This window comes from Meriones unguiculatus, chromosome 7 (assembly GCF_030254825.1).
Source record: "Meriones unguiculatus strain TT.TT164.6M chromosome 7, Bangor_MerUng_6.1, whole genome shotgun sequence".
Classification (NCBI taxonomy): Eukaryota; Metazoa; Chordata; class Mammalia; order Rodentia; family Muridae; genus Meriones; species Meriones unguiculatus.
The window spans coordinates 110,620,910-110,632,400 of NC_083355.1; the positions used below are offsets into that span (position 1 = coordinate 110,620,910).

The 11,491-nt window shown below is 37.5% G+C and overlaps 1 protein-coding gene across 6 annotated transcripts in view; it reads left to right on the forward strand.

Annotated features, from left to right (window-relative positions):
* The window catches only part of Papola (poly(A) polymerase alpha), a 53,328-nt gene extending 42,159 nt beyond the window's left edge, over positions 1-11,169 (forward strand). For 2 of the 6 annotated variants that reach the window (XM_021649424.2, XM_060388131.1), the window contains 5 exons: positions 294-394; positions 966-1,186; positions 5,265-5,327; positions 6,882-6,956; positions 8,988-11,169. In XM_021649424.2, coding sequence (XP_021505099.1) covers positions 294-394; positions 966-1,186; positions 5,265-5,327; positions 6,882-6,956; positions 8,988-9,083 — 556 coding nt within the window. In that variant the 3' untranslated portion in view covers positions 9,084-11,169. The remainder of the gene's footprint in view (positions 1-293; positions 395-965; positions 1,187-5,264; positions 5,328-6,881; positions 6,957-8,987) is intronic. The other 4 variants (XM_021649426.2, XM_060388133.1, XM_060388132.1 and 1 more) reach the window with 3 other exon arrangements.
* The last annotated feature ends 322 nt before the right edge of the window (positions 11,170-11,491 follow it).

Below are 11,491 nucleotides of genomic sequence, written 5' to 3' on the forward strand. Positions count from 1 at the left end.
TTAAATATCCATCTTACTCTGTATTTAAAGTATAGAATAGCTGCATCATTTTTGTTGTCAGCTATTGTTTTTATGTAAAGCATACATCATAGGACATTATGTTTGTGCTGCTCTGTATTTTATATGCTTTGTAATTGTTATGGAAGCATGGGAGGTTAAAACCAAAGAAACATTTAGATCTGTAGCATATGTTGTTAACATGTAATTGTTTTGTCTTTAAAATAGTCTAATCGACCCCTCCATCACTACCCCCTTCTTTTTTTCTCTCCTTCCCTTTCTGTTTCCTGTTTTAGCAGAAACAGTCCTGCTCCAGCTGTGACCGCAGCATCTGTGACCAGCATCCAGGCTTCTGAGGTTTCTGTGCCACAAGCAAATTCCAGTGAAAGCTCAGGGGGTAAGAAACTGTTTGCCACTCTCGTGTGTTCTTGCATTATAATTGGTTTTATACTTCACTTGAAAAATGGGTTTGTTTTTGGTTAAGTACTTGGGGATTCAGATTTTCAGTGCCATTTTACAAAATATTTTTTAATTTTATTTGTTTGTGTCCCTGCTTGTCTGTATGTGCCCTGTGTGTATAGTGCTCTCAGAATTCAGAAGAGGGCATCAGAGCTCCAGTAATTAGAGTTAACATGGTTGTGAGCCTCCTGATATAGGTGCTGGGAACAGAACTCTCGTCCTCTGTAAGAGCAGTACATGTTCTTAACCTCTGAGGTATCTCTCCAGCCCCCCCCCCCCTTTTTTTTTTTTTTTTAAGGCATAGTTTTAGGTTAGCCCAGGCTAACCTCAAATCTCCTGATCCTTGCTGCCACTCCTTGCAGGTGTGTGCTTGGTACTTGGCTTTTAATAGCACTTTAGTGTTTGCATATAAAGTCATTCATGAAGTGAATTAGGAGAAACATTAGCTTTGTTTGTAACTTGATGTTTGTAATGATTTTAATTTGTGTGGTCATATCTTTACTATTTAGGTCCATCGAGCGAAAGCATTCCTCAAACTGCCACACAGCCAGCCATTTCTCCACCACCAAAGCCTACAGTCTCCAGAGTTGTCTCCTCAACACGTCTGGTAAACCCATCGCCTAGACCTTCAGGAAATGCAGCAACAAAAGTACCTAATCCTATAGCAGGAGTCAAGAGAACGTCCTCACCCCATAAAGAAGAAAGTCCTAAGAAAACCAAAACAGAAGAGGTATATGTGCATACATACATATATGAAAAGATACAGGCATGCAGACTGGTTCATCTGCTCTTGAATCTAGTAGGGAACACTTCAGGAAGACCTTGGGGCATCTGTGGTGCTTCAGTGCAGTCATGCCTCACTGCAGTAGTGTTCCCCGTCTCTCCACTCTGTGGGTAGCTGCTGAATGTGATGGTAGTCTGCAATACACAATTAATACCCTAATGTATTATTCTCTAGTGACTGTCTTTATTTGTACTGATTCTTTATGGCTCTTAGGACAATGTTTTGCCTTTATCTCAGAGTGTTATTTTGTAAGTGATGTCAGAGGTGAGTGAGTGCTAGGTGACTGCTAGAGATTACTGGGAGGAACTTACAGCTTGCTTTGCCTCAGAATTACAGTCTCAGTCCTCAAGGTTAGGACCTCCAGCTTTCCAGGAAACTTTCTATCTGTGTTTAACAGTCGCTGTCCAGCCATCATTGAGAGGCAAGCAGTGTTAGCAAACTACTAGGCATTATTATGTTGACTGATGCCTGAGAGTCTTTATGGATGGTGAGTCTGCCCAGGTCATTGGGTATGCCACACAAGTACTCTGCTGCTATGTTGCCCTCCACCACTTTGGTGTGAGTCTGAAGGTGAAAGGAGTCTAGCTATGCAGTCTGATCTTTGGAGTTACTCTAATGCTGTTTTGCTTTTTAGTCGGATAGTCATTATTGCCTATAGGTTTCCCTGTAGAAACCACCTGTTTCATGATCAATTCTGCCCTAGGATCTTTCTTTAGAATAGGTAAAAGAACCTAAGTTTCTTTTGTGTATCTATTGCACTTTGATTAGTATTGATGAAAATGTCTCTAATCAAACTTTTGTTTTAGATTGATTTTGGAAATGTTTACAATTAGTAGAGTAACTTAAAATTTGTTACTTGGGATGTTAAGTTAGAATGAAAATAGAACATATTTCACCCATTCAGATGGGTTCTGGAAACTGTTGTGTTTGTGGTGGGGTGGTTTTGTAGATCTTATTTTGTACATGTTGCTGGGGATGTAATCCATGGCCGTATGTGTCCTATTCCAGTGTTCTGCTGAATTACATCCCTAAGCCCTTTGTGGTAACTTATTTTTTAGATGACTTTTATTTGATTCTTCCTCCCTTAGTCTCCTGGGTTGCTGGGTCTTGTTATTTATTTATTTAGACAGCCATATTAAAGACTTCAGCATCAGTGTCCTTCTGGAAGCTGGATTTGGAAATTTATTTTTGAGGCAGTCTTAAAAAAAAAAAAAACAGTACTTCAAGCTGTCCTCAAATTTAGGGTCATCCTTCTGCCTCTGCTTCCTTAGTACTGGAATTATAGGTATGAACCACTGTGTCTGACAAATGTCAGATTTCTTTTTTTTTTCCTTCATAGAAGCTCTATAAGCCTTAATGGTAGACTTTGAGTTCTACGTCTGATCTCCTTGTGATAAGAAGCACTGTGAGCACTTAGTGATGGGTATTCCTGCATATGGCTTGTCGTTCTGTGGTTACAGTGATGCTGGTGCTTTGGGGCCTAGAGTGGCCAAGTGTTATAGTTAGTGCGGAAAACACAAAATACTCATAGAAGACAGCCATTTAATGCCTTTTATCCACATACCATTCAGCTGCAGTTCTGATGTGCTCAGTTACGCTCTTTGCCTTCAAGTCAACCTTTTACCTTTTTTTTTTTTTCTTTTTTAAGTTAGTCTCTAAGGTTGGCCTGGAACTGAACTTCCTGTGTGATCCACTTCAAACTTGTGTTATCCCCTACTTACTTATGAGTGCTTACCAACCTTATGAGTGCTGGGAGTATAGGTGTAATCTTCCACTCCTGGCTTCCTTTCACTTCTGTTACCAAGTACTTTTGGACTAAAATTTACTCGGTGTTATTGTTATTCCCTAGAATTGTATATTATTAGAATTTTAAAGATCACTTCTGTAAGAGAGTATGAACAAAGTCAGATTAGTCTACTTGATAATATGACGTCACTGTTTTCAAAATATCCTCTTGTTGAATGGTGGGACCAAATAAAGAGATGTCAGTGTTAAAATTACTTGGTGTCCTTTAAATGTCCTTTAAAATACAGGTTTCCTCCTTTTTTCTTATATATTTTTTACTATATAAATTTTCTTAGTCAATTTCACTCACTCGTTGGAGCCAGTTAACACAGTGATAGAACTTTCTAAACTATAGGAGGGTATTGTGCACTTTGTGGGCTGGGTACATTTTCCAGTAGAAGCCCTTGAAGGCTCAGTGTCTCTTGTAGTTACAAAATTAATTTAGTCAAAAGTACTGAGCCCGACATCTCATGGTACTGGATTGAGATGTGTTATGGATATTATGGTATAATCCTCCATTATTGGATCTGTTCATATATTGGGTATGTGATAAATCCAGCACTCGGTAGACAAATAGGAGGCCAGCACAGGCATACTAGTGAGGCTGTCTCAAAAACCAGAGCAAACAAAGATGGGAATAGTGGTTTTTGTCCATTCACATGTATATGGGAGGGTTTTAGAGACTGTGAGGAATTGAGTTCAGCTGAGTATACATTGTATCCTAATAAATTAAAGGTAGCAGGTTTGTTTTGTCATATGGCTAAATTAAGACATATGTACTTTAAATTTTTTATTTTTTAATTTTTGTGTATATCATACTGGGAATTGAATCTGGGGCCATTAGCATATGTGGACTGCCATTGAGTCATACCTGTAAGCCCTTAAGACTTTTGTATATGGAGAATTTTAAATGTGTAGAAAAGAATAAGTGCATTGTCACATTATTGTCACCTAGTCTCAGCACTTTACTCCTAACCAACCTTGTTTCGTTTACATATCACCCACCCCGTTCTTCATTCCAGAGAATACACAAGTATTTGAATGTTTGTGTGCAAATAAGAACACATAACAATCAGCAGTATGTGTATCACAATGGGATCAATAAATAATTCTAAAGTGTGCCATGTAGTATTTGTATAGTTAAAACAAATGATTGTTTTTAAATGTTTGTAAGAAACAAGGCCATTATTAAAATTAGTTTTTACTATATTGTTTACTCCTTTATTGTAAAGTTAGCTGTGGTTTCCCTGCTTTTTAAAAAAAACCAAACACTTATTTAAGCCTGGTGGTGGTGGTGGCGCTCACCTTTAATCCCAGCACTTAGGAATGAGAGGTAGGTGGATCTCTGTGTGTTCGAGGCCACCCTGGTGTGCATAGTGAGTTCCAGGACAGCCAGGGCCATCACACAGAGAAGCCCTGTCTTGAAAAACCAACCAACCAGAAAACCTTATTTAAAACATTGAATAAGGAGATAGTTATCCTTGAAATGCTTGCATAAGGACCCAGTACCGTATGAAAATCCAGGCATGGTGGCACATGCTTGGGCTCCCAGTACCAGGAGGCAGGTAGGTGGTCCTAACTCAAAAAGTGCCTCAAAAAACAAGGTGGGTGGCTCATTAAGGAACTGTTCTTGAGATTGACCTCTGGCATCCATGTGCACGCGTATGCACTTGCATTTGCACAAACACATAAATGAACTTTTTTAAGTTAGTAAAGCTGAGAAAACAGTGTTAGCATAGTTTTTAGGACTCTAGGAGACCGTAGGACCTGCATTCTTCAAGATGCTGATGCTTTGTTGAGAAGGCTGTATGTTTCTGTGTCATGGGTGTTTCTTGGGTGGTTACACTTGGGAAAGTTAACATAATATTCTTTATAATATTTCCTAATCATTTGGTGTGCTAGTAGGTGTGTGAGCTTCCTTCACTGGGAATGCTTCTGTGCTGCATTCTCAGGGTTGTTTGAGCATGGGTCTTTTCCCTAGAAAAAAATTGCTCATGAGCTTTGTGGTTTGGGGAATGTACTTTGTGATGGGGATTACAAAAGCAGTTTTTATCATGTTTTAAAATGTTTAGTGCTTATTAAAACTGTTAAATTAATTTCAAAAAGCCCCTATCGAAGAGACTGCGATCTATTTTAAGACTATACTTGATCTTTTTAGTTTGAAAACCTTATAAAGTGTTAATTGGCAAATAATCTAAATTTTCATTTTGGAGAATAAAGCTTTTCTTTTTAAAAACAGGATGAAACAAGTGAAGATGCTAACTGTCTTGCTTTGAGTGGACATGATAAAACAGAAACAAAGGTATACTAACTTAGCCTTTAGAAATGTGCACGGGTAGAAGTGCAGGCTTGTGGAGATGCCTGTCAGTGTGGCACTGTATCTGCAGTGTGTGGGGTCCTCTTACTACTGCTTTTAGAGACCTGTTGGTTTCTTTTTAATGTCAGTTAATGCCTAAGTTTGGTAGGAATAGAGCAGTTTTAGATAGGAACAATTAAGGAGAGAAGGTAAGATGGTGGTGTAAGGGTTTTGTGTGTTATTAGTGACAGTACAAGTGAGTGAGGGTTGGGAACGTGAGACAAGAGAGGAAATGTGCTGCTGCTGACTGAAGAGACAATAACCTTTTGAAGCAGTAATTTCCTGGCACCTGTAGTTCAAGACAGTCTTGAGACTGTGACCTCCACTCTTTCTTGGGTCTGGCAGTTTGTTTAGAAATAATTGTTTTCAGCAGGCTCTGGCTTGAATGAGTTAGATAGTGAGGAAGAGATCGGTTCTGTTCAGACTGAAAGGCGGAGAATGACATATATAGAAATTGAAATATGCCCAAGGTTTAACTTTCCCAATTTAAGCAAATTCCAATTCTTTGGTATCTTTGAAGCTTTGTGTGTGTGCATATGTACAATGCCTTTTACTTTCTATTTATAATGCACTTTGCAAACTGAGAAAGTATTTTTACATTATATAATCTGCATAATGACTGCAGTGGAAGTTTTTTTTTTTTTATCACACCTTACCCAAGTAGATGCTTATTGTCAACAACTGTTTCCATTAAAAACAAGTTTGCACCTTCCCACTGCAACATTGCAGTATTATAAACATCTGCTATCCATCTATGCTTATTTAATACATTTTAAGAACTTGATACATATTCCAAATAGTCCTCCTGAAAGGCTTCATTTTTTTCCATTCTTACTATTCATGTCTCCTTTACCCTTTTCAGTTTTGTAGGGAAAACAGTGATGTTTCCTTTTCATATTTTAGAAATATGTTTTATCTGTATTTCCATTTGTGTTTTATATACTATTTTTATGAGAATAAAGCTGCTAAGGGATGACATAGCTTACCCTGCGAGTGTTGGCACTCAGCATAGAATTGAGGCATTGATTGTTGGACAGAGGAGAGTAGGAGAGACCATAAGGAAAGGACAGTTTATTAGGCATGTTTGCTACTCTAATTACAAATGTGGGCAATTGTGCCTCTGAGTAATTTTATTTACTAACATGCATTTTCCCACATAGTTAAGAACATCCTTTGGGTTTTGTTCTGATTATTGTCTGGGCAACACTTTCTGAAGTGCCTGTACACACCTTTAATTAGTACTTGTTAAAATGTCTGAGTTAGAACAATTTGGGAACTGTGAGGCATTTTTATCATGCCTTACAATTTGTGTCTGAAATGGGGAAGTAACCGTTAACAGGGCTTGATGACATAATGTGATGTAATATAGGTACATCTCTCTCCACCCTCCTGTTGCTAATTTGTCTTCTTTACTTGCCACTATGCCCATTTATGTTCTTTGATTTTTTTTTTTTTTTTTAAAAAGTCTCTCTTCCCCTCTCCCCATCCTTTGTCTCCCAGGAACAAGTTGATGTGGAGACAAGTACGATTCAGTCAGAAACTGTTCCGGCATCAGCTTCTCTGTTGGCCTCTCAGGTACTAAGAAAAAGCGTGGAAAGTTTTGTCAGTAATTTTATTAGAGTGTTATATTGGTTTAAAATGAACATTCATAACTAGACTACTAAACTTTTGTTTTCGGAAGAAGTTATTTGAAGCCTGTAAGTTTTGTGTAGTTTAAAGGCAGGCAGACACTAGATTTGGAGCTGTTAGGATGCTCTGTCTAGCTCTGAGTTGTGGCATACACTGGTGCCCCAGCTGCTGGGAGACTGAGGCAAGCCTCTGGGCTAAGACTGGCCTTTGATGGGACCCCATCAAAAGAAAAGGAGGCAGCTGTAGTTCTGACTTTATAGTGTAAGTCCTTAAAACATCACTGTTGTGTTTTTGATGGTGTGTTTATTTATAGGTCAAAGGCTGAGAGTAAAACAAAACAAAAAATTGTTACGGACTTATTTACAAGGCTCATAGAGATTTTTATTACATTTCACTCGTTCGTCATTTAAGTATACCTGGTTTTTGAGACAAGTCTCGCTATATAGCCTAGGTTTTCCTGATCTGTTTTTGGCTCCCTGGTCTTTTTATTTTTAACATATGTTTCTATTTCAGTTTAGTTTTAGTGCTGATGTTATTTAGTTATTCAGTTTACAGTACACAACTCCTTAGAGTAACTGATTAGTGCTGGTGTTACGCTGTGACGCTTCTTACATACGAGCGGTTTCATCGTACTAATGTGCAAACCTTCATCTTGTTTCTGAAATAGTTACTCTCTTCTTGAGTCCTTTTAAACTTAAAGAAAAAAGTTTAGGTCAAATTCCAGCACAAAAACCAGTGTTGTTTTTTTTTTTTTTGTTTGTTTGTTTTTTCAAAGTACCTACTAATTAGATTAACCAAGCAGCATCCCAGCTGACCCCATGATGCTCTGCTGTGGCCTAGAGTCTGTGTCATGGGAAACATATTCACGTGCTCCTACAGTTTACTAAAGACCATACTGCTCTGCTCAGTTGCTGAAATAGTTTTCAACTAAAGTAATGAGAGGTAACTAAGATAGCACGAGAAATATGCTTTATATACACATTTGCCACTGTTTCTGCAGTTTGACTTACTGAGCATGTCTCCATGGCCATGGTGCTCCATTGCTGTTGCCTTTTGAAGTAGTTTTTATGATTCTAGAGTTTTCATTCAAACGAAAGGATTTATAAACTAGTCAAAGAAAAACTACCTCAGTTGTGCTACTTTTAAAGAATGCATCTTAATGTCAGTGCTTTAGGGAGGGGCTTGGCTGAGGAGGTGCTAATATCTAAACACAGCATTGCCACATCTGGAGGCAATTACAGGTGAACTGGGGCCATCCCCAATTTTGCTTCAGAGTAATTCAGGATTAATGGTCATAGGAATATAGATTGGCTTTGACTTAACTGTTGCTGAGGCTAGGTGAGGAGTACGTGAGACCATTTATCTACATGCTCTCAACTTTTGTATTTATTTGGAAATTTCTCCTAAAACATTTTGTGGTTTATCTCTATATTTGGGGATGTTAAAGATGCCTTGTGATACAATCATTACAATTTTTTAAATTCCTAAAAATCGTGTACAGTTAATTTTACAGTTTATAGTGTCATAAAATAACTGTTAATTGCTGCTTCTGTGTATTAGGTAAATTTAAGCATTCCTCCACATGGGGGTGCTCCAATACTTCTTCCTGTTAGAGCTATTCCTATATATAACTAAATGCAATGCAACATAATTATTTTATAGGTTGTTAGTGAAGCATATCTTTCTTTCTCTTTCTCTTCCATTTTATATTTGTGAAACGTCTAACATGTGTATTTGAGGTTATTAAAAGTTGTTGATAAATCATGAAAACATTGTTATGCATTTGAAATTTTCTAGAAGTATAGAATATATGCTTATTTGCACTACATGTTATACCATTTAGAATTTTTTTTAAATTTGAATACTTGCCTCATAATAAAGCTCCATCTTTTTCTAGGAAGCAAAGTAATGGGAAATACATCCTATTGTGAATCACAGTGCTTTAAACCATGTTGTGTTCTTTGCTTTCATTCTCAGAAAACATCCAGTACAGACCTTTCTGATATCCCTGCTCTTCCTGCAAATCCTATTCCTGTTATCAAGAATTCAATAAAACTGAGACTGAATCGGTAAAACCACCTCAGGGTCCATAAACAGTATCTGCCAACTCAACCTGTTGTCTTCAGATGCTTAAAAAAAAAAAAAAAAAAAAAAAAAATGAAAGAAAGAAAAAAAAAGAATGGAGGGTACAAGACTAGACCTGACAGTGGATTTAGGTTTTTGGAGACCTCCCTCACTTGGGCTCATCAGCACTTGATCGGAAGTCCAGGTTAGTATGTGAAGCCAGGAGTACTATTATTATTGTGTTAGCAGCAGTTGCATTAACTATTTCAGAAAAATTACTGCCTTTAAGAAGGAAAAAAAAAACAAAACAAAACCCTCAAGCTATGTTTGTATCCATAATTGACATCCGGATTGGGTTTATATGTGATGCATTGTTTGGAAAATTTGCAATACAAACTGGCATAAGGATTCCTTATTCTGATGATGCACTTTTATGTATTTTTTATTAGAAAGTAGAACTAATTTTAGATTTTCAACTTAATGGATTTTCAATTTTTTTTTTCCCAAAGAATTTTCTTTACAATTAGTCTTTAAATTGGATGCCTTGTGCGATGGTGTACTGCTCTGCCTCAGAGAGGACAAGAGGGCACCTAGCTCAGTCCTTACAAGCTGTAACCCTTAGGGTGAACTGTCAAGGCTAAGCTATACTTGGACACTGAAAGAAGAATTAGGAGATTCTTGGTTTTGATGGGGTTATGATTAAGAAGTATATATTCCTTTTATTTATAGATTTGTTTTATAGTGCATACAAATCAGTCAGCCAACAAGTGTGGTCTTTGAGCTTTCTGAAGCTCTCTGTTCTTTTGCCTTCAGTCTGTTATCTTCAAAACAAACAAAAGCGCTTTCTCTCTCGCCTTTTGCCTTTCTTTTTTCCCTTTTGCGTATATGTACAAGGTAAGGCTTATTTCACAGAAACCAGAATGCCAGTATTTTTCTAAGCCATGACATGAAACTGGTGACCCTGTGGCTATATGACACAGAACACTAACTTTGTCCCATGGCTGGAACTTGAGAATGACTGAAAGCCATACCTGTGAAGCATCTCCCAAGGATGGCCATTTGATCTCTGAGAGGATTTTTGTACACTCCACAGAACTCCTGTTCCTGTCTTAGACAAATTGATTTTTAATTTTAAAAGTGGCAAAAAGGCATTTTCTTCCAGATTTTTAAACTAATTTTCATTTTTAACCAGTTTATCAAAATTTGTCAGTGAATTTTACATACAGAAACATTTTAAAAATCATTTCTAGCAAGCACTTGACATTTAGTCAGCTCTCCACTTTTGAATTTTTTTGTTCTATCAAAAAATTAGAAACCTTCTTTAAAGACAATTAATTCTCATAATTAAGTAGTAGAATTCTCGTCCATCTTTGTGACGTCTGAGGGATGCCAGGTGTTGATAAACTTAGTCTTTCTTAATCTGGATAAAGCAACCCTTTAGCAGCAGATCGTTGTATGAGCATGGTTTTGAGTCCTCCGTTTCGCTGCATTCTATCACACATTTATGCATTTTCATGTTAAACTGCAATTACTTAAACTCTTCCCTGTCCTTCTAAATTAATTTCCAAAGTTGAAGTATAGTCTTTTCCCCGTAAGCTATGCATTAATTAAGGCTTTCTTTTACCACTTACATTGTTTCTATACAGTATTTCTACTCTCCACCTCTTGCTCTGCAGTCACCTTTCCCTTCCTCCCACCACTTGAGTAACGAAGGCAGTCCTCTAACAGGTGATGTGTAATGTGTCTGTGTGTGTAGCTTCAGGGTTAGATTGACATCACCAGGCACAGATTTAGTCCTGTCATTTTGTTTACACATTGGGGAAATTTTCAGTTTAATAAACGTTCCATGTAACTGCATCCAAGTTTCACCAGGCTGGAGATGTGGATTTTTTTCTGTGTAGTGACTTTTTAATTCTAGTTTTCATACCCTGGAGATCAGACTGTTGCTTTCGCATGATGTAAGTAGTGTCTCCTGACCGGAGTTTGCTTTGTTTTATAGTATCTGTACTCCTTGTATTTTTCAAGAGCTATTTTGTAAACAGATGATGTATTTCTCCATTGAAAACACAATAAAAAAAAAAAAAAAACAGCACAATCCCACAGTTGGCTGGTTTCTTTTGACTGTCGCCCCACCCTCCAGTGGTCTAATTGGTTCTACTTACAAGTGGGTAGTGCACCTCACAGTGAAGATTTGGAGTTTAGTGTGGTTACATGGCAGAAATGTTGTAGCTTAGTCTATTTGCAGTACTAGTATGTCTTGCATGATGACAGGTATTTATTGTTCGCATAATAGAGTATAGCATAGCTACCACTAACTCACTTCGAGTAATTAAATTCTCTGCAGCAGTGTTCTTTCTGGAATACACACTGTAGATTTCCTGGGTATTTATGCTCATATCCTATGTATGTACTCCAGG